General features: G+C 46.4%; 5 protein-coding genes across 9 annotated transcripts; 3 read left to right on the top strand and 2 right to left on the bottom strand.

The window, feature by feature from the left end:
- The first annotated feature begins 1,128 nt into the window (after positions 1-1,128).
- Positions 1,129-6,344, top strand: BDCG_06830 (C2H2 finger domain-containing protein). Of its 3 annotated transcripts, none has more exons than XM_045422586.1 (4): positions 1,129-3,195; positions 3,412-4,044; positions 4,128-5,086; positions 5,149-6,344. In XM_045422586.1, the coding sequence occupies exons 3-4, from the start codon at positions 4,238-4,240 to the stop codon at positions 5,317-5,319; spliced, it is 1,020 nt and encodes a 339-aa protein (XP_045281853.1). In that variant the 5' UTR covers positions 1,129-3,195; positions 3,412-4,044; positions 4,128-4,237; the 3' UTR covers positions 5,320-6,344. The 3 variants fall into 3 exon arrangements, with proteins under 3 accessions (XP_045281853.1, XP_045281852.1, XP_045278193.1); XM_045422585.1 differs by having other exon boundaries at positions 3,412-4,235; positions 4,308-5,086; XM_045422584.1 differs by having other exon boundaries at positions 1,129-3,205; positions 3,412-5,086.
- BDCG_06829 (uncharacterized protein) lies at positions 5,964-7,935 on the bottom strand. The gene has a single exon (XM_045422583.1). It carries the CDS (start codon positions 7,777-7,779, stop codon positions 6,784-6,786), a length of 996 nt encoding a protein of 331 aa, XP_045278192.1. The 5' UTR covers positions 7,780-7,935; the 3' UTR covers positions 5,964-6,783.
- Positions 7,936-8,228: 293 nt separating this feature from the next.
- BDCG_06828 lies at positions 8,229-16,817 on the bottom strand (the record flags this gene model as incomplete). 2 transcript variants are annotated; one of them, XM_045422581.1, is made up of 20 exons in its annotated part: positions 16,592-16,817; positions 16,070-16,521; positions 13,536-16,010; positions 12,419-13,424; positions 12,154-12,356; positions 12,052-12,086; positions 11,911-11,997; positions 11,792-11,860; positions 11,437-11,737; positions 11,187-11,385; positions 11,088-11,131; positions 10,819-11,027; positions 10,541-10,759; positions 10,251-10,486; positions 9,938-10,182; positions 9,651-9,880; positions 9,223-9,601; positions 9,056-9,149; positions 8,600-8,989; positions 8,229-8,552 (listed from the first exon to the last, which is right to left on the bottom strand). In XM_045422581.1, exons 4-20 carry the CDS (start codon positions 12,440-12,442, stop codon positions 8,229-8,231), a joined length of 3,288 nt encoding a protein of 1,095 aa, XP_045281850.1. In that variant the 5' UTR covers positions 12,443-13,424; positions 13,536-16,010; positions 16,070-16,521; positions 16,592-16,817. The 2 variants fall into 2 exon arrangements, with proteins under 2 accessions (XP_045281850.1, XP_045281851.1); XM_045422582.1 differs by lacking the exons at positions 12,052-12,086; positions 12,154-12,356; positions 12,419-13,424; ... (1 more) ...; positions 16,070-16,521; positions 16,592-16,817 and having other exon boundaries at positions 11,911-12,045.
- Positions 13,254-16,247, top strand: BDCG_06827. 2 transcript variants are annotated; one of them, XM_045422580.1, is made up of 9 exons: positions 13,254-13,433; positions 13,512-13,774; positions 13,837-13,991; positions 14,048-14,105; positions 14,171-14,722; positions 14,785-14,896; positions 14,999-15,473; positions 15,554-15,670; positions 15,743-16,247. In XM_045422580.1, exons 2-9 carry the CDS (start codon positions 13,584-13,586, stop codon positions 15,916-15,918), a joined length of 1,836 nt encoding a protein of 611 aa, XP_045281849.1. In that variant the 5' UTR covers positions 13,254-13,433; positions 13,512-13,583; the 3' UTR covers positions 15,919-16,247. The 2 variants fall into 2 exon arrangements, with proteins under 2 accessions (XP_045281849.1, XP_045281848.1); XM_045422579.1 differs by having other exon boundaries at positions 13,275-13,774; positions 15,743-16,212.
- Positions 16,818-17,124: 307 nt separating the features above from the next.
- BDCG_06826 (glutamate decarboxylase) lies at positions 17,125-19,333 on the top strand (the record flags this gene model as incomplete). The annotated part of the gene is made up of 5 exons (XM_045422578.1): positions 17,125-17,142; positions 17,375-17,610; positions 17,733-18,335; positions 18,418-18,944; positions 19,050-19,333. 5 exons carry the CDS (start codon positions 17,125-17,127, stop codon positions 19,331-19,333), a joined length of 1,668 nt encoding a protein of 555 aa, XP_045278191.1.
- Between the last annotated feature and the right edge of the window lie 588 nt (positions 19,334-19,921).

The following is a 19,921-nucleotide window of genomic DNA, read 5'->3' as shown; positions in this document are numbered from 1 at the left end:
TTAGGACATGAAGTTCACCTCAGAAGTAGACAGAGGAAAAAACCAGCACGAGTTTTTGAGGTTGAAACCTGTCAGGCCGAGCCAATAATGGTGAGCAGGAATGTCAGTATAGGCATATGAATGGAGGGACAATAAACACGCGCGCTGATTTCCACAGATAATTGCATCCGCCTAAAGCTACCGGATTATACACCCCAAGTCAATTGGCATGGAGCCAGACTCTACCAATTGCCCAAAGAAATGTTGAAGAAGTGGATGCCAGCTAATTTGCTACCTATCCAAGTCTGGGCCGTAAAAGCAGTCTTCCTTTGGTAGCTACTCAGCGAACTGTAACGTGAACTTTCCGTCGGCTTGGTATGATTATCTAGTTCGAAGCGGGGTGATTTCTTCCATTATTATTATATATTATCATGCTTCATTGAACTAGCAAACTCAATCGGATCGTCTTTGTCTGCCATGACGAATGGGTTGCTGAAGGGGTGCAAGAAACGCAAAATGGGTATTGATCACACTGCTGGGAGCTGTTGTCGTCATTCTGGAACCCGAGAAGATGGATAGGTCCGCTCCTCATCAGTCTTCTCCCAATATCAAATTGCGGCGGACTTTGGTGGAGGCCATCGCATCGCATGGCAAGCAGGGATTGTTATTAGTTCGTCTTAGTTCGGGATGTTCCCCTTGGACTAACGCTGCGCGCTGCTCTCTGTTCGCACGCAGGAGGAAGGGCAGACGATGCAGGCTAGGCCGAACGTATCACCCTGCCCAGGTGTCCACCTACTAGTGTACATACATGAGTTAGCAAATAATGAATACATTCGCGCACATAGAGGGCTGGATGAGGCGCAACCTTAACCTGGAAGTCTGCCACCAACGTCAAGTGAGCGCCAACCCCAGTTCCGGTAATCGATTCACTGTCCTGGGCTTGTTCGCAATAGAACAATGCGTCCACACGACGCCTGAAACACCACTCAGAATCGTGGTTAAAAATAATACACTTGAGAGATCATGTCTTGGGTGGAGGTTTGATGGTGAGTGTGCAGAGACATCACAAGCCCCAACCGCAAGCCCTAGCCCTATTTTCATCCATTAACGGCGAACAGAACCACACCCTTTGAGCCTCAACGACTTTATTTCCACCTCATCTGACTGTAAACTCTGTACTGACCTACACCGACACACTCTGCGGCCGTGGTCCCTCCTGTTTCAATGATTCCTCATATCTGGTTTTTGACCCATGCAGCTTTGCCAGCAGGACATAATTCGTATTTGTTTTTTGTGGTTGGTCTCCCCGGCTGACTGGAACGAAAACTACCAAAGCTTAAATGCTCCAAGCGCGGGCAGCAGCCGGTCGACAGAGCTGATGGTCCGCCTGTCACCCAGTGCTTTTCGCACCAGATCGATCCACAACCCTTGAAGGCAATGTCAAATTCCGCTAACACATGCAGGACTAACCCAGGTGAAATTTCAAGGCTATTGATAAATGCTATCCCTTTTTTGTCCCAAGTCTGGCTCCATATGTCTGGAAAGAGGATCGCGTCCTGGCTGCTTTTGACGGGCTGCTTGTGACGGGCGCTGTCACTGGCGAGAGAGGATAGGATGGCTCTTTACAACAATAATACTTATCAAGGTTTCTGAACTCTGGACCATGGGTCGACCCTTGGCATAAGCCTAATCGGACTTATTAGCTTGACACCCTGAACCCTGTCCAGCAGCCCACTCTGCAGTAGACAGAGCCTCTGCTTCAGCCAAACAGAACTTGCCTCAGCTCACAATAATACGAGCATCCTCGAATGGACCAAATGTTGTCCCACTTTGAACTAGTTGCAGATTGCAGCCGCACCGTGCGGGCTCGTGTCAGCATTCGGGCCAACGAGAATTGAGTCTGATCCGTCAAATATTTTATCCTTTTTGCTTGCTGCTTTGGGGACTGTTAGCTGCGGCCCCAATTTTCTCCAATTCCCACCATTTGAGAGGCTAGCCAAGGGACAAGACGCTTGTCAAGGTTCATCGCGTGTTGGTCCGCTTGCTGGTGCCTTCCCGATGTCTTTCGATTTGGCGAGAGGCCCATCCAGCCTCTCCCGTGACCCCAAAATCCCTCCATGACGGGTCATCTGGAGAGGGGCACGTTAGTGCGATGGTCAAAAGATTTTTGCCCATGTCTGCTCGCTGGATTGCTCTGGATCTGATCTCAGGAACTTGGTCTTGAGCGCCGGAGCTTTGATTGGAAAAAAAAAAATAATGGATTATGATTGAGAACCCCAGATCCCAAAGCTTGACAAAGAGGAGATCGCCCAACTTTTGCAGTCAAGGTTCCAATAATCATTGAAGCCTTAACCAACGGCTCTGGCCATCTTGGAGTTAAGGTATTTATTATTACCTTTTATTATTGTTGTGATTATTTGCCGCTTAAGCTTTATTTGTTTGATTACTACATCCGTCCTCCATAATAATAACTAATAAATCACCCTCGCTTTCTTCCACTTGGGGTTCCGGCCGGGTTGCGCATTTCCCCGGAATTATTTGAAAAATAGAAAACCACCTTGACACCCCTTTCCTCCTTCCTCTTTTTTCTTGTCTCTCTTCCGCTTCTAATTTCTCTTGATATCTGGCTGTGACACTCTATCCTGCATCGTTTGCCATTTCCCCCTTTTCACCTTCATAGACTCGATCTTCCTTACACACGCGCCAGGCTTGTACAACATATGCGACGCGAGAGCTTGACAGCGAAAGGAAAAGGGACAATAAACAATTCGAACGGAACCGGGCAGACGAGAAAAGTTTAGTCGCAGGGCCGGAAGAAAAACAGAATCATTTTTTGCGGCGGGTATTATTTTTGATCTCTCTGATCACTGAGCTTATTCCCCTTTGCGCCGCCCGACAGGGAGATACCTGCCCGGACTTCCAGGGGCCGCCCGAGCTACCTCAAGTGATCGTCGTCCCTCTGCTCCACATCCCTCTATCAAGATCACCAACATATTTATCTTCATATTTTTAAATTATTTTGGCGCCGATCCAGAGGGGATAGTACTTCCCGAGTGAAATTCCTTAGCTTCATTGTCGACTTAACTCAGCTCATTGTGACAATAAGTGGAGGCCCATCTTTCTGCCTGACGGTTCAATTTCATCCGGTTTTTTCCATCGAGTGGCGACTGTTTCCATCCAGCGCGATTCGAGCCATCTCCAAGATCTTATTTTTGAGTAGGTACAGGCATGTGCATTTAGCTCGCACCACATCTACCTTATTTTATTTCCCATTGCTGTTGCAAATCTACTGTGAATGCGAACCTTGCTGGCGCATCTAACTTCCCATGCTTTTGCTGCATCAGCCCATCCCTCGGTCGCCCATTCTTTTCGGGACGAGATTGACATTTTGGCTCACTTGGAGACATTGTGTTAATGCTAACTTGCCTTTAGGATGCGATCAAGTAAACTATTACTCGAATTCATAGCGTCCACCCTTCCATCGCCGTATTCAGCCCATTCTCAATTGTTGCTCTAATTAACGACATTTCTACGCCCCTCCTTACCTGCACCTCCGGTACCTGCAGCTTGACACCTCCCGCGGGGTCGCAAAATTGCACCCAATCGACTACTAAGTCTTATCTTGCACTTGGAGCCTCGTTCCCATCAATATCGACTTGCACCAGTACGAGTTGCTATTGAGAGCGCCGCGTCCAATCCAAAGTGTAGTGCAGTATTACCTCCGATTTTCTATCCTCAGCTGAGCAGTAAACTGCCCTCCGTGGATACTTCTGGTATTTCTGGAGGTCGATATTGGCCTAACAGTGACTATTCCATACTCCAACCGGGGCAAGTACCCCTCACCACTGCTCCCCCAACACCCACCCCAGACTCCGAATTTTCAAGGCAGCCAGGCACGTCGCGAAACCTTTCCGTCAACGTGGCGGCCCTCGCTGTTCAGCCGCCCGGAATGGGGACGGCGCTTGATGCTCTGAATTCACATCAGTCACTGACGTCTCGACGACCAGCTGCAAACAATTTGCCTGGCTTCGAGCTTCTCCATCCTCAAGTTTCGCAATCACAAAAGTATTCACACCCTTCAAGCACTAACGCGCAACAGCCCTCGAGAGTCGGCAGTTTATTAACCCCTCCATCAAACACTTCATCAGACGCCAGTTCGATTTCCGCGTACGTGAGCCATAGTTCTGTTTCGTCCAGCCAAACAGCTCCTTCGTATTCTCAGGGCTACTGGCCACAGTCAAATAGTTTTGGTACTGGTATGATCAACCAGCCCTGGCCCCAGTCCTTTCCTTCCAGGAGCGGGTTTTCACCACCCTCATCATATGCAGGTCGAAACAATTCGAACTCTCCTACAACTGCGGACACTTTAACGCCCTCATACGATATAAACCAGCGTGCCTATTTCCAAACGCCAATTCCCGGTGCATCAACATCGTCTGGCCCATCCCCAACAACACAGCAACCCCAACAGGCTATGGCGCACGTTCTGATGAATGCGCAGGCCACCACTGCGACGGTGCCGCCCACTCCACCAGCGCAGAACAACGTTGATGCGTATGGGCAGAAATTACCATCTACCCCACTTTATAGTGGATCACATCAAAGTACCCCACAGCAAGCCACGTTCCCGCCATATCAGAGTAGTGGCAGTTCAGCCATTCACCACTCTGGCACCAATGGACCGTCGTCAAGGATCTCGCCGATCCAAGCTCAGATGCAGGGTGAAGGCCAACATCAGTTAACCCAGTACAGTAGCCGGCCATATCCATCTTACTCCCTGCCTGCGATGAGCGGACCAATTATGACGAACGTACATCATCCGAATTCTCAGCTAGCGCTTATGGGATCTATACAACCAAACCTCCTACCAGCTTTCAACAGTGGCCACGCAGCGGCTATGAGTAGCGTGTTTAGTGGACACCCAAATCACATACACGGACTTATGCAACATCCACCACCCGATGATCGACCGTATCGATGCGACCAATGTACACAAAGTTTCAGGCGAAACCACGACTTGAAAAGGCATAAGCGCATTCATTTGGCAGTTAAGCCCTATCCCTGTGATCACTGTGCCAAGAGCTTTTCACGCAAGGACGCATTAAAGGTATAAATTGCTCTCTAATCATTATATCTCATCCCCAAGCTTCTTTACTAACGTATACATAGCGACATATTCTTGTCAAGGGCTGCGATAAGGACAAGGATTCCCAGTCTGATAAAAATAGCACAACGGCTAGCTCCCCGGTACTAACGCGCACGGACAATGGCACTGGTAACTCTGCCAGTGGCCGAACTCACAATATACAGGGAAACCATGCCTTGAAGTCGCATACATGAAGCTCATTTCTGCATTCTGTAATACATTCCGTTTGATATAATCCGGGTGGATAACGTACTTTATTATTCATACTGGTTACCCGGGTAGTTCGTGTTCTATGTCAATTTTTGCCGGCTTACCCATAATTGAGAAAATCAGGCCCCGGTTTTTCGTCCTTTTTGGGATTATTATTTCCGCTATTGTTTGTTTTTTGGGGGGAACAGCACATACTTCCTCGTACTTCCTCATACTTGCTCTTTCTCACGTTGTTTTGGCATTTTCTTGGAAATATGGGCAATAGGGTAGAGTTGAGGTGTCCTTGGGTCTAATTTATCGGAAATATTTTTACCTTAACCGATCTTTTTTTTTCTTTTTTGCTCTTTGACTGTTTGTGGTCTGGCCCCTTTGTATTTCTGGGGGAGAAATGTTTGCTTACCATAATGCTACCTTTTACCTTTTATTCATCATATTTAGGCGTTCCATCCTCTTCGTCCCCTTCTTGAGCAATAACTTTTTGCCCATTCACTCAGCACATTTTATCTTGCTTTGAAACCCTGTCTGTTTTTGATCAAATGCTCTCACCTTATTCTACCATAGGATTTTCCTATTGGTTGTTGAAGCAAGTTATTTGTTTGTCCTCATATTCACCATCATATTATTTTTCAACACTTGTCACCTTTTTGGCATCTTAGCAACGTTTCCTTTTGATTGACCTCACTTTTACTCCCTTGTATGTACATGTATAAGTATTTATGTGTCATGTTTATAAATCCTGGCTGAACCATACTGAACTGAATGAAAGCACCAAGAAGTAAACAATAACCCCTGAAAAGCTAAAAGTGTGCTGTCAACACCTTCATGTCATTCATAGTGAACACTCTACTAGATTTTACCTCAGTGAAGTTTACTCTATCTGAATTGATAATTCAGAGCAAAGGGCATTCAAATCATTGAATAGTCTGTGTTTACCACTGTCTCATATCACTTTATTTCTCAAGCGGCAGCAACCAGGACGCACGTTTCATACATTTAGCACGAACAACAAATCTTCCCGACTCCACAAAAATATGTACGTTTTCAAGACCCTTCCCTCTACTCCTCCGACTCGCTTCATTCGAAGCTAGAGTCATACCGCACATTTTCCATGCGCGCGGCAAGGGGACTTTGACGCCAGCCCTGTATGTAATAACAACGCCATCTTGATAAATTATGCATAGCCATGCATTAGCACAAATTCCGGACAAAACTTTGCACTTTCTCCAGAACGATCCTACGGCAAACTCCATGAAATTTTCGTTCGGAAACGGCCAGAGTATCAGGAGACAGTCATCCAAGCGGCTTCTAAGAAGTGTAAACATGTCATACAGTGATCCGCACTGAGGAGGGGGGTGCTTATCACATGTAGCACACGCCTGTATACTTAATTTATTCCGCATAAATCTGGGCAAGTCTCACAGTAGAATCGACTGGGGCAGCCGCAGAACTTAGAGCTTTCCTGAATCTTGCGAACCACCAGCCCCACCTTCGTCCTTCCTGCGCCAGAAGCCCGGAACCTCATCAATGTTCTGGCAAGACCAGTAGGGTGGCCTCTCGTAATGTAATTTCCATTTCTCCTGGCCGTGGAGCTTGTCATAGAATTCAAAACAAGAAAGAACGTAGATATACCTCCAGCTGACATCCTCCTTTTCGTCCGCAGTCTTCCCGTCCTCAACATTTGGGTGGACAGTATAGTCCCTCTCCTGAACAAAGAGCGGATCCCATTCCCTGCAAAGCAACTTGATCACAGGTTCGGGCATATGCTTCATAGATTCAAGCGAGATATCATCAACAAAGAGACAGAAGTTGTACCGGGTTGCGCTGGCAATATGCTTGCGAAGCAGCTCTTCCTCCTCACGTTCAGACTGGGGTAGCTTAGGTAGCTTATCCATTTCGTTTTGAACGAAGCGATTGAAGTGGTCACGAACAACATGCGATGAAGCGCCGTCTAGTTGAGTCCTGTCATCCATGACAATTAACTCGTGGCGGCTCCAGAATTCTTCCCCGCCCTCCATCATCAGGTAGCCCTCCATATGGCTACAGATGAGATCGAGCATTTCCTCCCATGCATCCTGATCACTATACGTACACCGGAACACGACGAAGCCCCAGGTTTTGTCTTTCTTCAGCTTGTCATCTTTGAGAGACTCTTCAATCGCCACGACTGGTTGGGACTCGTCGTCCCACAAAACCCCAAACCCATATTCAGGTTTATCTGCCCATCTCGCAGTGTGAGTTTGGTTCGGTATTCTTTCCTCGGAGTAAAGAAGCTTTGTAGAATAGGACAACTGCTGCTTTTGCTCTTTTTTCGCTCGTTGTATTTTGTAATGTGCTTGAGCATTGGGCCTAGGTTTCCTGGTATTAAGGAGGCACGATGACAAACTCCTTATGTACGTGCCGGAGATTCGCAGTCTAGCCAAGCTAGCAATAGATCTCCAGTGCATGGTGAATGTATACTATTTTCTTGTCTGCATTCTATCTCAATGGCGCGTCATGATTTCAAGTTGTTGCATGAGCTCGTAGGGCTGCGTTTATGGAAGGAACACCAGCTTAGTCAGCACATAGTTGCATTGCAGACAAATAGAAGGTATACATTGTCTACTCAATTATGTGAGATATATTTTTAGACTTTATAGACATATATCTTACTATTGTCCATCGAAATAGTTTGGGCGCAATTGGAAGCTATGACACTCAGGGGGTAGGTAGCCACTTGGAAGTTGGAACGCGCTGGGCAGTAAGGACGTTAGAAAGCCAGCTAGCTATATTTGCTCTAAAAAAGCATAACTAAGTATAGATGTGTAGAATATTAATATTCATTTCGTCATCGTTTCCTTTTCCTTTCTGCATTATATCATCTCTCATTATCCTCCGTAATATGTCATCAAACTGCTTACGGATCGAATCGAATTTTATCTATCGCCTTCTTTAGTAGATTAGCCTGAGCAATCAAGGCGACTGCTGCAGGGTTGCTCATCGTGTTTTTGTCGTAGAATTTGCTGTTAATTCGACCGACGCTGTCGAGCACGAAAGCGGTACCAACAGCCACCATTTCCGCGTATAAATCGGTTTCAAATTCTTTCCATATGCTGGATAAAGGCTCAAGGCCAGGCATGAATTGACCAATAATCGCAATTTCCTTTGCGAGGTCTCTCCTTGCTTTATCGAGGCCGCCCCTGAGAACTCCATCATTCAAGTAGTTGAATATGCCAATTGTCTATGGGAGTTAGCAATCGATCCACGCTATAGAAACATAGGACTGACTTTCTGAAGTTTGCCAGCAACAAGCTTTGCAGCTTCCATATCTCCCTTCGCCACATCTCTCAGAGCTGTGTTAAAGGTTGAAATCGCCATTGGTTGAGCACCGCCTACGAGGTTCTTCTTGATGTAGTTCATATCACGTGGGAGTATAGACATGCCAGTGCGGTAAGCATAGGATCCAATGATCTCAAATACACGATCATTTGGTGTCAATGGAGGCGTCCAGTCAGGTTTGTCGGATACTATAGCTCCGATTCGCGGTAACGTGACATCGTACAGCTTATTCCAGCCATCAAGGAGCTTCTGCGGATCAATGGTAACTGACTTCATCTTTGCCCCAGATGGTAGATAACCAGTTACCGCAGTCTGGAGGAATCTTTTGACCATTTGGATCTGCTAAGTCATGAGCAGCTAAATATTTCCACCTACGCGAATGCGATGTCAGGAGCTATGACCTACCTCTTGGAGGTGCTCCGCGTGGAAACCCTTCATTGGAAGATCAGAAAGCTTGACGTATTGCACCGCTGTACTTCCGCAAACGTCTTTTAACATTCTAGTTGTAGAGAGAAAGTAAAGGTAAGCGTCTGGTCCTCAAAAGAAAATAAGGTGATGGGGGTTGCGATTACCTAAAGCCTCCTCGCAGAGGCAAGGTGGACGCTCCATCGCCCGAAGCCACTGAAAGCCCTGGTTTATAAGGTCGGCTTACCATCTTGAGTGCGCCATAAACATTGGTGCCCAGTAGTTTGGGTATATCTAGAAACATGGTACGGGGACTCCCAGGCCTTGGGGGTACTAGGATTAGTTCTGGAAGCCCTGATTCACCATAGCTCCACAGTGTTCTTCCCTGACCGTCCTGGTAGGAACGCTTATATAGGACATCGCTACTGTCCGGAAGGCCCGATTCATCATCACACGCCTCATTATCAGTGCATGTGTCAACATCACATTTGAGTGTCTTGAGAACATCGAGATTAGGGGTGCAGCACAGTGACTTTTCACGATACCCTTGCAGGCTATTAGTATATCTCCTGAAATGCAAACGGAGGAAACCTACAACTGCACCCAATGTAACTGTCACCGCGAGAATCAGCTTCAAGAGTCACCTCATTCTCATTGCAGGTATTATCAGCGCAATCGCCTTCGCCCACCCAATGACAGTTCTTGTAGGGCATGGGCTGGCTCTTAGGGCAGCAGAAATGATTTCCATGTTTAAACACAGTTCCCCATCCGGTGCGGTCCCACATATAGGCTAGACTCTCCTCATCTTCCTTGCACGAGCTGCCGCTGGGTAGGGTTAGGATCCACTAGGTTATGAAGCATTCTCGGGGGCAGATAACATACACTCCAGAACTCCAGTAGCAGTTTTCGTTGAAATCGTCGAACATCCCCATTTTACAGCACAGAGCCTTTCCACCTCTTGAACATCTCCCAGTTCCGGACTGACCGGGGGTGCCACCCCAACTCGAGCTCGCAATGTGGACTTCACCAGCGTGGCATCTGCCATTGCAATCACCTCCAGAACCGCGCCATTGACAGTCTTTAAGCCCGCTATTCATAGGACAACATATGGGTTTGCCGCACTCGCCCTAGGGATTAAGTTAGATAGCCTCATTGTGTAATTATTGAGTCAAGCATACTTTGATTGTTCACTTACATCCTTACCTTTGCAGCCCGCCTTGTCATAGCCCATCTTGACATATGGCGAACAGCTCGCCACCTGAGGGTTCTCTAGGTCCACCGTATCTTTGAACTTGAAGCATCTTCGTCCAAGGAAATCATTGAGGTCATCTACAAGAGGCTTTTGCGCTTGATCTCTCCGGAAGCTTCGTGCGGTCACCAGCTTACTATTTCCTGTTAAAGCTTTGTGTGCAGTCAAGTCGTAGTCATCTACTAAATGTTAGGCTTTCCAGGATTCCGGACAACGCAAGAGAATTTCTATCAAACCTAGATCCGATGCCCATATTAAGGAGCCAGAGAAGCCCACTTCATCAGCCCAGTCAACTTTCTGCTTAAAAGTATCCTCATCATCATATGAGATCCACTGATTGGAGTCCCATGAAAAGTATTTGACTGCCGCCTCCTTGTCGTGAGTGACACTTGTTGTACTCCTTTTTGAGTTGCTGTTTTTGTTTAGAATATCTCTGATTTCATATTGAGAAAGATCTACAATATATCAGCTGTCGGAATTCTTTGAGGGACAATTTGAAAGGGTGAACACTAACATCCACTTTGGCCTGTGCAAACTCCAGGTTTAGCGCCCGCGCTGAAAGGGCATCCAGGTTCGCCGCAGCTGGGATTTTGAAGCGTGAAAGCACGGCCGTAGAAACCGAACCCAATCACGATTTTGGAAGGAGGCACCTTTACCCTCCAGAGAAGTTCCACGGCGGTTTTTATTTCAGTTAGATTTGTATGTCCTTGAACGATGGAGCCACTGTCAAGTTGCCTTATTAGTTGAGGGTGGAGAATTGACTTTTTGGAACATAGGGCTTACATGGGATTATCCCTATCCCAGACACCGTGTAGATCATACGACATCTAGAATAATTCAGCCCCAGGGTAGCTGCGGAAAATCATTTTCTTTTTGACTCACGAGGTTCATCCAGTCTGAATATTTGAGCAATCCGGGCAGGTCAAACCATCGCATATACCAGTATGAGGATGGGCCTGTGAAAGTGATGCCTAGTTTTCGTCCCGACTTATCGAATGTTTCACGTATTTTTTTCATTAAAAGTACAAAATTCTCCGTGTCTTCCTCCTTCCCACCTCTGTCGGGGGCACCTGGATATTCCCTTCACGGAAATCAGCGATCTTGTGGTGAGCAGGTGATTAAAATATCTCACCAATCAATGTCAACTCCATCAAAGCCATATTGGTTTAAGAAGCTGAGGATGTTGTCTGCAAATTTTCGTCGATTTGCAGGTGATCTCGCGATGTTGCCGAAAATGGGCTGAGTGATGGTATTGTTATCGGAGAAAGTCCAGCCACCGATACTGACATATAGTTGGAGGGAGGGCTTGACAATTTTGAGGGCCGCTACTTCATCAAAAAGAGAAATCGGTGTTGCGGCGTCCATGGTAGTAATCTCAAAGCTTGTAGGATCGATGTATGCAAAAGCATAATTGAGGTGCGTGAGGCCACCGACTAAAATGAAGGTAAGCGTGTATGCGTTTGTACGTTTACTATGAATAGACTTACCCGGAAGATCTAGGGGCGACGCTTTGTGACATTTAGATCGAGCATTCCATGCTTCATAATAGCCAATGACTAGTCCCGGTTACCATCTAGAAGATGTGTACGCTTTCGGTGATGCCTACCTCTGGACAATGTCTTGCCCTTCGCTGAGCCGCCCGGGGGCTTTGGGTGTAGAACACAGTGAGATTGACATCCTTTCCCACAGAATTCTATGCAGAGTACGTGTTAGTCAGGGTAGTTGAAGGATAGGAAGGGAGACATGCCTTCAGTTATGCCACAGAAGCCATATTGTGAGCAACTGGAGGAAACCATGATTAGCAAGACATTTTAGAGATTACGCTTATTGGTCTTTATATAATATATACCAGGTATTCAGAGGACATGTCTTGTTCACCGGCTTCGCGAACTCCCCACATTCGGCACCAGCATCGCAATTGCTAACGCAACCTTCGCCACAATAATCGGGGCCATACCCGCAGTACCCACCAGCTACAATCATCAATTCAGTATCCTCGATAGGGGGCATTAACACACTCACAGCCACAGCATGCACCATTACTACACAGTTCTGGGAAGGAAATGAGGATTGTCAGTAAAGGTAGAATATTCCATTGAACTCTGGATACATACTGCTTGGGCCGCAGGAATAATCATCCCAACGCAGCAGAGATGTGTTTAACTCTCGCAGAGGTGGCTGAACCAAGTTAGACGCATGTCGCCTGTGTCGCCCGATTGGAACCGCATCTAGAGGTGGTTTGAGGAAATGTATCCCAACCCCCTGGTAAAGAGAAGCAGATACAAAGGACAAGAACAAGTAGAACAAGAGCAACATGCTGATAAGGCTGACAGTTGATCAATGAAACAGGCCTTATCTCAAACTATTACGGATTGATTCATGAAAGGGGTGCTCTGGGATCAAAGTAAACGACGTCGCCTGGTTGGAATGAAGTCGTCCGCAGAGACTCTGTCTGTGGGAAGATGAAGTCTCTTCTTGCGCTCAAAAGAGCAGAGCCTCAACCCCTTTTGGGAAATCCGCAAAACCATTGACATATTCTCTATGCTCCGATGAACAATAGCAGACATCAAAGGGTATATGACATTTATGGAAAGTAGAACAATATTTATAGGCCTTTGATATAATTTCACTGACAATCTACTGCCGTCCACTCTGTCAAGGTGGAAAAAACACAAAGACTTCAAAGCCCAGGTCGGGGAACTGCTATTCCGGGCTGGAACGATACAGAGTAGAACAGGTAAGATCCCATATTCCAGATTATGGTGGCTGAGAATATGACCCTTAAGCTTAAAACTGTACATATTGACCGTTGTTCAGGAATATAGCCCTTGGTCATTGATATGATGTCCTGCAAAAATAGTTGATTGGCCTGGCGCTTAGTCAGCGCACATGATCAACCCCTTTTTTCTGAACACGCGTTCCGGCAGGAAGCTGCTGTATATGAGCTCTGGAGAATAAAGTCAGCCATAAGGGATATCGCCCTGACAGATATTTTAAATACTTTCCGCCATTGCTTCGGAACCCGGAAGATCTCCATGTTTTGAGCACTGCGCGCTAGAGAAGGGCTTGTCTGAACTCCGCGTCCCAGTGCATCCAAAGCTCCCAATTCGATACCTAACTCTACAGCCAGTACGGAGTATTAGTATTGACTACTAATTCCCAGGGTAGAAAAGTTTGCGTTGGAGCAAATAATTGACTTTTCAACAGTACCAGGGAGACAGTTACACGCACGCTTCGCTCCTTACCTATCCCGAGAGGCATAAGTATCGGTTAGGCGGCATGTCTCACAAACTAATTCTTTCTCCAATTGTCCTGGTGCTGGTTCTCTTGGCTCCAACTATATGGAGCCAACAGCTTGAAGGCTATATACTACCATTTGAAGAGCTGGGGTTGAGTGCTTCCTGCTTTGTTGCTCTCAACACCACATTGAGCTCATGCCCTGCTTGGCTCGGGAGTTATTCCGGCATGGCGTAAGTAGAGTGCATACCCCTGAGGCCATATTCATTGTATTGTATGTTAACCCGGTAGATAGGCAGGCGAGTTTTGAAATACTTCCAAAGGAGCAACTCGAACTTCTCTGCGGAACTTCGTGTCGCAAGGATCTGGACAATCTTCGAAATTCGATTATGGACGCGTGCAAAGGCCCAAGTGATGTGATTGTTCCTGGTGGAAGCATAGCATACCCAGGTATGAATGAAGCCTGAGTGTTTTTGTGTTCTCTTCTGCTGATCGTAATCATTGAGCAACCTATCTCGTGGACCGGTTTCTCTATGCCGCCAGCCTATCCTGTCTGGAGGACCGGTAAGTGGCAGTGGTAGATTTAGGCGGGAGCAGTTTGTCAAGGTTATAATTGACAACTTCGTTAGATCAACGGGCCAGTACTGTGACCTCATTGCCGCCAGTTGGAACGGGACCTCCGCGCCGGCTCGGGATTGTTCGTTTTGTGAACTTGGCCTGCAAAAGCTTCAACTCTCATCACCCTTTGGTTATTCCGAAGAGGGAGCAGCAGACTTCTCATCCCTAACATCAAGTTGTAACGCTGATGGTTACGACTATTCTACCCCTGCATCGTATGCTCTCAACTCAACAACAGCTCCACCAGCACCAACCTGTGCTAAGCAATACGTAATCAAGGAGGGCGACACTTGTGTGACGATTTCTCGAGATAATAATGTCTCGACATATAGGCTGATTATAGAGAATTCCATCGATATCAACTGTAGTCTCTTGCCCGCAGCAGGAAAGTCCCTTTGCTTACCAAGGGAATGCGAAACCCGCCAATTACAACTGGCTGACACATGCCAGACATTGGTGCGCGACTTGAACATAACAATGGCACAACTCCTAGCCTGGAATCCTCATATCAACAGCGGTTGCTCTAATCTGGCTGCATATACCGGCTGGTATTTCTGTGCAAGGCGAGAAGTAACCATCATCTTGCTAGGATTCCAATATAAATTAACTAACAAGGCCGCCGCAGTTCCCCAACGCCAACCGTTCCAGTGAGAGAAGGGGGGAATATGATTACAGCAGTGCCAGTGCCCCCCAACGCCCAAGGACAATCAAACACCAACTGCAACCGTTGGTATATGGTACTTCGCCCTCTTTCTGGTCAATCCACAAGTGTGGAAGAAAAGGGAGGAAAAGGGAAAAGCAGCAAAGCAAGGGATCCGAGCTAACAGAACTCGCGACAGATCGAAGATGGCGATTATTGCTCCATGATTTCGCTGAGGTTTGGCATATCCCTCAAGGACTTTTATTTCCTTAACCCCCAGGTTGACGACAACTGCACCAACCTATGGAGAAATACGTCGTACTGTGTGCAACCTGTCGGAAACATTGCAACATATAGTGGATATCCCGTTGAAGCACCTTCAGCCACATTCACCCACCCTCCTGCAGAGTCGTTTGTTCCAAGCCCAATCGAATTCCCTCCGCTGAAGCCTGCAGCGCCAGGAACGCTCAAGGATTGCCTCATATACGAAGACGCCTTCAGCGAACACGCAGGGTTCGGCGATGACTTGAAGACGATGAACCGCTGTCAAAACTGGGCATGGGTGGCTGACGTGACAGTCGATGACTTGCTAGAGTGGAACCCAAGTCTTTCACGGGAGGATTGCTTTTTCCAGGTTGAATATAGCTACTGTATTCGACTCTGGGAGCAACGACGTAAGTATTTTGGATCCGACCTGGACCATTTTTCCACTCCCACGTTGTTCAACAAGAAACTAATGGATTTCCTTTTGCAGCCATCTATACCGGCCCACAAGACCATTGTATGGCGCCAAATACAAATTTAATACCGCCGACATCTGTCCAGCCATCGGACTGTGATTGCTATGTCCAGTTTCGAGCAGCTGATAAGGGTAAACGGCGTCCTTGATCCTCATATTGAAAGAGATTGAATTCTGACCGGAAACTAACTCAAATTTACCTAGCAATCTTCAAATGCTCGATGTTCTCCGATTTGTTCGGTGTCGATGTAGCAAGAGTTGCGTCTCTTAACCCCTGGATCGGCTCAGACTGCGACACGGGCCTGTGGAGTGAGCTGTCACCGGATGGCTTCGTTCAACTTTGCGTAGGCAAACACAGTTCCCCTTCGCCACCGGCTTGAGCACTGAGGACAGAAATTGAGCCGGACTATTTATAATTGCGCTCTACGAGGAAGGGCAGGCTGGACTTTGAGGGGGAGTCTATCAATTTGAACTAAAATGAGGACGTTGAGTAGACTAAGATGATGTATGGGTTATCCTGAGCAAACATACTGTGTGGACCTTGTAGTACTCCGTATGCAAAACTAATCACTTCAACCTTTTAAGTTCGAATGGACTTTTACAGAGTATGACGTGGATTAAAAGTACTTGAACTTTCTAACTATCTTACAATCGATTCCACTGTTATATAAATTAATTTTTTTTTTTCTTTTTGCCACCTTTCGACCAAGCTGTCTTGGGTAACTTAAGGAATAAATCGAGCCCAAGCCAAAGTGTCTTGTCTCAAACATATTTTAGCGTTGAAAACTCTCAGCAACTTCTGCCACAATTTCTATATAGATCTGATATTCTCTGATTGCAATATATTATCCATCTCCTCTACTAAATGAAGCTATACTCATTTCATAATTTGGAAATTTTGGCTGTATATATATCATTGTGCCTTCTAAACAAAATTTGACCACGAAAGACACCCCTTCCACACCTACCTACCAGCTCTATTGCTAAATTCAGAAATCAGCACAGCTTCATTCAACAGAGCAGGCAGGATAATAAATCATTATCAAAACATACCAGATTTGTATAGAAATTGCAGCAGAAGATGATGAGAATTGATTGGACTCCAATCTAATGGACTCCAACCTAGGAGCTACCTCGAGTGCTATCACTAGTTAACCAACGCAACCGATTTAACCCAGGAAACGAGACGAAGCAAAAACAACCTCTTTCAATACCTAGGTACCTACCTATATTGACTTCGTTTCCAAATTTTATGGTTTACATGGTAAATAACAGCCAATTACTTAGTAGAGAAAAGAGGTTTCGGAGGTGAAAAGTCAATGACGATGACGTCCAGACAGGGAGGGTAATTACGTCACTCCCGACGCATCTAACATACATTCCAGGCCAGTCAGTTCCTTGAAATATAAAATGTGAAACATGACGGACTACATCTACGTGTAGGAATATAGGCCAAGAAAGCTTCGTGAACAGTAATAAAAAATAGGATAGGGATTGTTTAAATCGCTGGAATCCGCCGCTATCTCGACCCCGGATATTGTTGATCTACATTGAGGAAATCAAGTTGTGACACCAAAACCGCAAAAATGAGCCTTGCATCGCATGTAAGTGGGATTCCGCATAGGGGTTGTTCGTCGTCGAAGGCTAGAACAGCCAATGATCAACGGAGAGGGCTATGTCTATACACAAACTGCGTTGCCAAGCTCCATGCATTTTAGAGGCTTCCTCTTTTTTTCTGGGAATTATCAACCCATATGCTCGTTACGTCATGTTGTCTTGCTATAACTATTTTAAATGATTATCTGCTGACTTATACCGGTATTTCCACGAGTGCAGGTTGACGCCAACCAGCTGGTCGAGGAACTCCGCAAGGATCCGGGGCGTAGAAAAAGTGAACGCATATGGACTGAGAATGTCGCTGGGTCCATGACTCCGTATTCCACACGGTATGCTAGTCGTGAGGAAATTCCTAAGTTCCAGATACCCCAGAAGGGCGCTCCGGCAGAGGCAGTGCGTCGGATGTTGAAGGATGACTTGAATTTGGATGGGATTCCAAATTTGAACCTGGCAAGGTTTGTAATATATCTTCTGAAGCCCTGGGCAGCTTTTGCGAATTCACTTGGGAAAAAAAGAATATGACCCAAAGGGGGCTTTGGCAAATGTTATGTTAACGAAAATGCTTGAATGTTCATAGTTTCGTCGGTACTTACATGGAGCGCGAAGCTGAAGAACTTCTATCCGAGAATATCAGCAAGAATTTGGCTGATGCTGATGAATATCCGGCCTTGATGGAAATGCATGCTCATTGCGTCTCAATGATATCGAATCTCTGGCACGCGCAACCGGGAGAGCAGGCTACTGGATCTGCGACCACCGGGTCTTCAGAAGCTATCCACCTAGGTGGATTAGCAATGAAAAAACGTTGGCAGGAGAGAAGGAAAAAGGAGGGGAAAGACAGCTCGAAACCAAACATCATCATGGGTGCGAATGCACAGGTCGCACTGCTTAAATTCGCTAGGTACTTTGATGTCGAGGCGCGAATTTTAGACGTTTCTCAGAAGAGCCAGTTTAGGCTTGACCCAGAGCTTGTCAGAAAGAATGTAGACGAGAACACGATCGGCGTCTTTGTCATTCTAGGAAGTACATACACGGGCCACTACGAACCAGTGGAAGAGATCTCGAAAATTCTCGATGAATTCGAAGCGAAGACAGGGATAGATGTGCCTATCCATGTTGATGCTGCAAGCGGGGGATTTGTTGCTCCGTTCACATATGCCCAAGCTGGGGGTCCAAAATGGTAATAACCTCAGGCAATCCAAAAAAAAAAAAAAAAAAAAAAAAAAAAAAAAAAAAAAGGCAAGCTAACAAACATAATATAGGGACTTTTCACTTCCTCGCGTAAAATCCATCAATGTGTCGGGCCACAAATTCGGCTTGGTATACGCCGGTCTTGGCTGGATCATTTGGCGGGATAGAGAGTATCTGCCAAGCGACCTTATCTTTGAGCTCCATTATCTTGGTGGAACCGAAGAGACGTTCACCTTAAATTTCTCCCGGCCTGGAATGCAGGTGATAGGACAGTATTACAATCTTGTTCGCCTGGGCTTCAATGGGTACCGCGAAATCATGGAAAATTGCCTAGCAAATGCCCGGTTGCTAAGCACCGCGCTTGAAAACACGGGCTGGTTCATTTGCGTCAGCGACATCCATCGGAAGAAAGGGACTTTCAAGTTTCAGCAGGTCGAAGGCCTGTCGAAATATCATGGAGGCGAGACATCGGCGGATTATAATGCCGGCTTGCCTGTAGTGTCTTTTAGGTTCTCTGATGAGTTTCAGAAAGAGTACCCAGACGTGAAGCAGGACAGCGTCAGTTTGTTGCTGCGTGCGAAACAGTATATCATCCCAAGTATGTCACTCCATATTCTCCGGCTCGCTTTGCTACGTTGCAATTATCATAAACTGCGAGAGATATTGGAGCGCGCAGAAGCTAACCAAGGGAACCACAACATAGACTACCCACTTCCACCATCGGAGGACAAGACTGAGATACTGCGGATAGTCGTGCGTGAAAGTATGTCTGCAGATCTCATTGATCGACTTGTAGCGGACATCGTGGCTGTGACTGAGAGGCTTATGGCCACAGAGCCCATGGATATGGCAGCGTTTCAAACAGGCCCTACCTCGGTCGCCAGGCGACGTATGATCTCGAGACATGGCCATGCAGAGAAGGAAACGGGTTTAAAATGGAAAGGCAAAAAGCATCATCACAAGGGAATCCATCGAGGCGTCTGTTAGTATAAAATGTAGCGGTTTTCACAGGACACAAATCGATGACGAAGCGCATTAGGCCATTTGGATCATGGTATTTTCGGCGTTTCCTTTGTCAATACCCGTAGCCGATGGAAAATATAGGTATATAATAGTTGGGTGGTAGATGTAATAACGGGGTTCCTTGAAATATGTGTGTGTTCTTTAACTTTGTTACTTAATTTCGCAATTACGACTCGAACAAAACATCGAAGCAAAGAACAATTCTTAACCTAACTGCTTTTTGGACTTCGTGTATAAGGTTCGGAACCGGAGTGGCGCATTCCTCTAGAGCAACACATAAGCACTCTCCGCGACCCTTTCTGAGTGGAAACCAATGTTAGGCGTGAAACTGAAGAGTTGGGGATAGGATAGAGCCTTCAGTGGTAGAAGTTCGTTGAGGTTCGTTGAGCAGCTGTAACTAGTAGATGAGTCTCGCTAAACTCCTTTCAGTCTAGCGCAATATCAGCATCCCCCGATATTCCTCTCTGCTGCTCTCTCGACCTCAACGTCAACGAAGGATATTGTCGCAAATGCTTGGTTCGTTTCACAACATTGTTGATACACAGTAGCATG

Source organism: Blastomyces dermatitidis, assembly GCF_000003525.1.
Source record: "Blastomyces dermatitidis ER-3 genomic scaffold supercont1.7, whole genome shotgun sequence".
NCBI lineage: Eukaryota > Fungi > Ascomycota > Eurotiomycetes > Onygenales > Ajellomycetaceae > Blastomyces > Blastomyces dermatitidis.
The sequence above is the reverse complement of the archived record's forward strand: the minus strand, read 5'-3'. Positions and strand labels throughout refer to the sequence as shown.

Bases quoted from the DNA above. Each gene is read 5' to 3' on its own strand.
- BDCG_06830 (XM_045422584.1), top strand. From the start codon at position 3,929: ATGGGGACGGCGCTTGATGCTCTGAATTCACATCAGTCACTGACGTCT. The intron at 5,087-5,148 runs GTATAAATTGCT...ACGTATACATAG, and splicing joins CACGCAAGGACGCATTAAAG to CGACATATTCTTGTCAAGGG.
- BDCG_06829 (XM_045422583.1), bottom strand. From the start codon at position 7,779: ATGCACTGGAGATCTATTGCTAGCTTGGCTAGACTGCGAATCTCCGGC.
- BDCG_06827 (XM_045422580.1), top strand. From the start codon at position 13,584: ATGTCTCACAAACTAATTCTTTCTCCAATTGTCCTGGTGCTGGTTCTC. The intron at 14,723-14,784 runs GCGAGAAGTAAC...AGGCCGCCGCAG, and splicing joins GGCTGGTATTTCTGTGCAAG to TTCCCCAACGCCAACCGTTC. The intron at 14,897-14,998 runs GTACTTCGCCCT...AACTCGCGACAG, and splicing joins ACTGCAACCGTTGGTATATG to ATCGAAGATGGCGATTATTG.